This window comes from Tigriopus californicus, chromosome 1 (genome assembly GCF_007210705.1).
Source record: "Tigriopus californicus strain San Diego chromosome 1, Tcal_SD_v2.1, whole genome shotgun sequence".
NCBI lineage: Eukaryota > Metazoa > Arthropoda > Copepoda > Harpacticoida > Harpacticidae > Tigriopus > Tigriopus californicus.
The window spans coordinates 5,385,286-5,389,208 of record NC_081440.1 but is presented as its reverse complement, the minus strand read 5'-3'; the positions used below and the strand labels follow the sequence as shown (position 1 = coordinate 5,389,208).

Genomic DNA, 3,923 nt, shown 5'->3' with positions numbered 1-3,923 from the left:
CTCTTCTCCACCCACCCACATGGGTGTTACAACCGAATAGCAGGATGTCGGTCTAAATTAGTAGTATCAAGAACTAGTACGTTACCTCGTGACCAGAAAATAAGAGGAGAGTAAGTAACTCATCTCGAATATCTCGGTGAGTCAAGGTAAGTGAAAAGGGTATTTCATCCAGAAAGAATGAAACATGGGTTTTCATGTTCCGCCAAGAGCTGTAATTGTTTTTTATTACTTAAATCGCCGATTGAAGGATACTATAGGGTGGCAACTTTTGAGGCACTTGGAGTCTTCACTGTTTTGATGAAGGTATGTAGTATTTGCCTTGTACTTTAACTAGTCATGCATGAATGAGTAAAGTCAGCTACATCTTGGAACAACATATTTGTGTACTACTCAAACTAGAGAAACGGAAAAGTGTAAATAAAAGAGATGGAGTTGAATGCAATCATGGAAGCAACTCTTGAATGTTGTTGCTTGATCTGTAGACTGGATAACGTTACAACAGATAACTTGTTTTGGCGACCCATTGCTATAGCTTTCTAAATTCGTTATAGCAATTGAAAGTCTTTCTATTATTTTGTTTGTCACAACACACCGAACTTTTTCAGATATCGCGGATAACAAACTTCTAGAAGAATGTGTTCAAGGCTGTTTTGAATTCCTTTCTTTATTTCAAAGCAGTTTTTTTGTTTGACTACATGAATTCTAATATAATTGATCCTGGGAACAATATCTAACTAAAGTTGGAGGCCTGGCAAGGTCAATGTGAAGCAAACCGTGACAGGTCTCGACCGGACACGAGTTTTCAATCTCAGAATGGTCATCAATGGTCTAATACTATTTGTAAGTCAGTAAAAAGATAAATGCTGGGACGATGAGTTGGTCAAAGTTTTTTGTCATGTGTTTCCCGGAATCTCGAAGGGGAGCATCAGAGCTAGAACGCAAGATTGGTTACGGGGTACGTACTGGCGTGCGTGCGAGCGAGCGAGTGGTACATCTACTACATCTAGTTATGGGAATTGGCACAGCTTCTAGATCCCAAACATCAATAATTCATTCTCATGAAAGGTTTGAGACCAAAAAGATGCGAGGTGCGAGACAGTCCATCTCGACCATTGGAAGGATCAACGATTTTCATGGGCTCAATCTCGTCGCCCTCTTCCGTAGGCTCGGATGCCGTGTTCAGGAATTTTTGAAGGGGAGTCTCGTAGTTCATTTGAGAGATGGGTGGAAGATATCGGGGCCGCCAGGGCAGATTGTCGGGGATGGACTGGAAGCGAGTGAAGGCCTGAAACAGGGCGGTTACTTCTTCTTGAATGGCACATAGGCATCAGTTCCTTGTGTGATATTCAACATTCCAGCTTACCAGCTTCTCATAGGCAGCCTTCTGGGCCAGGGAGCTCAGGTAGTCCTTCATGAATGAGTCGGCGTACCTCTCCATCAGATTAGCCTGAGCATTATTATCCATCGCCTGCGTGGCCTCCTGGTTCTCCAACGCCTTCTTGTCTTTCTCGTCGTCCCCGCCGGCCATCCTTTTTTTCAATTGGAAATACTGGTTCGGGTCAGCCTCTTCACCAGAAAATCGAAAACCCGCCAAAGCAGAACGAGATCCCAACCAATTAGAAGAGGGACCGTGGAAACGGAAGCGGAACCGACTCGGGTCAAACGGGTTCCCAGAGGGAGATCGGCGGCCCATCCGCGGGACTGCGTTTAAGCCGGCCTCGCCCAAGAAATCGGGTCTCATACCACCTTCAGTGAACCGGAATGGTGAGGCATTGGCCACGACCAAACATGTTAAGAATAAACTGACAAAAATTGGGCCTGGAAGGAGAGGTGATCTTTCTTGATGAAGGAAGTGCTATCAAGTTGAAGTAACAGAGCCCATGATCTTACCCATTTTATTCGTGACGATTGCTTTGGAACAGGATTTGAATTCGAAATGAAGGTTCTGCTTTTGGATTCGTGTGAGTGCTCAAGCTCCCTAAGTTTGGAACTGAACAATTACAAGAGAAATCTTGCCATGTCTTCTTCCGACAGATAAATAAATAGACTGAAGACCCATCAGCAAACATGAGGGCTTTTATGCATCAACCATCTGTCAGCATATGTGGGCTCACGAATCAGCTGCAATCACGGAACGTAATTTTGCCATGGCCTTGGAATGCAGGTCTATTGACTTGATTGACTTCAATCATTCGCTTCCCCAACTCCCATGAGATGCTGCTGGTAGGTATTCAGGTTTTTAATGGCGTTACATTAACCAGGAAATACTTGGAAAGATACAAATGTGCATTGTTTTTATGATTTATGACACCAACACTACGATATGCGGACTTTGAAATCACTCTGTTGACTTGGAAATTGACTTCGCAATTAAACTGCTGTTTTCACCACCGATGATTCAGATTGGTTGGAAAGAGACTAGTAAGTCATTTGTCTTCTAAATCTGCAGTTTGTCAATATTGCTTGATGTCCAGTAAGGTGGGAGTTAAGCATGACTTGTTTGACCTATTTTTTTAGGAAAAAATCCCTTTTGTAAAGTGTGAAAAACTATTTTTTGATAAATATAATTACGTCTTCCATGGGCCTTTTCTTTGTATTGGTCATTATTTTGTTGTTTGATTTGATTAAAAAAAAAGTTTAGGAAACAGTCATAAGACGTAAGCACTTTCACGAATAACTTGGAATTTTCGATTGAGCATTGCCCAATAAAAATACTTTTTCAAAACATTCATTCTTTGGTGAATAATTGAAACCTTGTGTCAGGTGCTGGCAGATCATACTTTCTTCATGGAACACCGTTACGTGCTCAAGTAAACCATAAAGCAGATTATCGCTAAGATCAGTTGCCTCTCGATTGATCCAATGTTTGGTTAAAGGTTTTTTTACGCAGGTTGGCACGCCAAAATAACCATTCACTCAAAAGCGTGTAAAAAGGGGTATTATCGCTTTAAAAATATTTATGTATTACGCTGAATTTTTACTGACTGTTAAACCCTCCGAAATCGGGCAATCACTGAAAAAGTTAACATTTCTTTCTTAAGAAATGCTTTATCATTATGACGACAATTAAAAATTTTCTTTTTTTTTTTACTTTTTTCTTGCCTTGTGTTATTGCTTAAAACCGGTATTTTAAAGTATAGCATTGCAATGGATTAAGTCAATGCAGAACATTGGGGTCCTTTTCACTCCAGAATTGGCAGGCGACCCAAACTCAAAGTGAAGAAACCACTCCAGACTGCTTATTTAACCCCCTGTAAAAGCTATAACTAAAAAATCATTTACCTTTTTTACCATCAACACTAGTGATTAAGCGGAAAGTTTTGCAAGTGTGTGTCATTGATGGGTCATGTCTAAAAAATCAATTTGATGGGGCTATTGGTCCAATGAGCCTTAACTTTGTGAAAAAATAGCTCACACAAAAGAAAAGGAAATGTTAATGAATGGTCCAAATACAAAAATATGTTACAAGTACCATGAGTCATCACTTATTTTTTTTCATTATCATATATGTTATGGCACTAGACGGTTCAATAGTCTCTCTGTGCGAAAACATTGGGTTTAATATCAAGCTAATACTTGAGTGTGAACAAAAATATTCAAATGGCACCAAAAGTGGCCCTCTATTTTTAACCCTTAATTTTCCTTTTTATTCAGATGAAAACACCCCCCCCCTGCCTTCTTCCTTTTGATGTTTCTTATGAACCGCATTGCCGTGTTAGAACGTTTTAAGCAAATACACACATGGTACACATTTTCTCAATTAATTACTTTTTTCTGTTGGCAGGTCTTTTCTAATGTTCACATTATATCTTCCCCTATGGAAGAAAATGATCACACTTTCAAGAAAGTTATTAGTATCTAAATTTGGCAACGACTTCAACTTTTGCTTTGCAGAGGTAACGAATTGCAATCAATGAAGGATG

At 40.0% G+C, this 3,923-nt stretch overlaps 1 protein-coding gene across 1 annotated transcript; it reads right to left on the bottom strand.

Annotated features, from left to right (window-relative positions):
- Nucleotides 1-651: 651 nt before the first annotated feature.
- On the bottom strand, nt 652-2,049 carry LOC131883642 (uncharacterized). The gene is made up of 3 exons (XM_059231158.1): nt 1,891-2,049; nt 1,364-1,818; nt 652-1,285 (listed from the first exon to the last, which is right to left on the bottom strand). The coding sequence occupies exons 1-3, from the start codon at nt 1,892-1,894 to the stop codon at nt 1,043-1,045; spliced, it is 702 nt and encodes a 233-aa protein (XP_059087141.1). The 5' UTR covers nt 1,895-2,049; the 3' UTR covers nt 652-1,042.
- Nucleotides 2,050-3,923: the final 1,874 nt, after the last annotated feature.

Bases quoted from the DNA above. Each gene is read 5' to 3' on its own strand.
- LOC131883642 (XM_059231158.1), bottom strand. The intron at 1,286-1,363 runs GTAAGCTGGAAT...GCCCTGTTTCAG, and splicing joins AGGCTGCCTATGAGAAGCTG to GCCTTCACTCGCTTCCAGTC.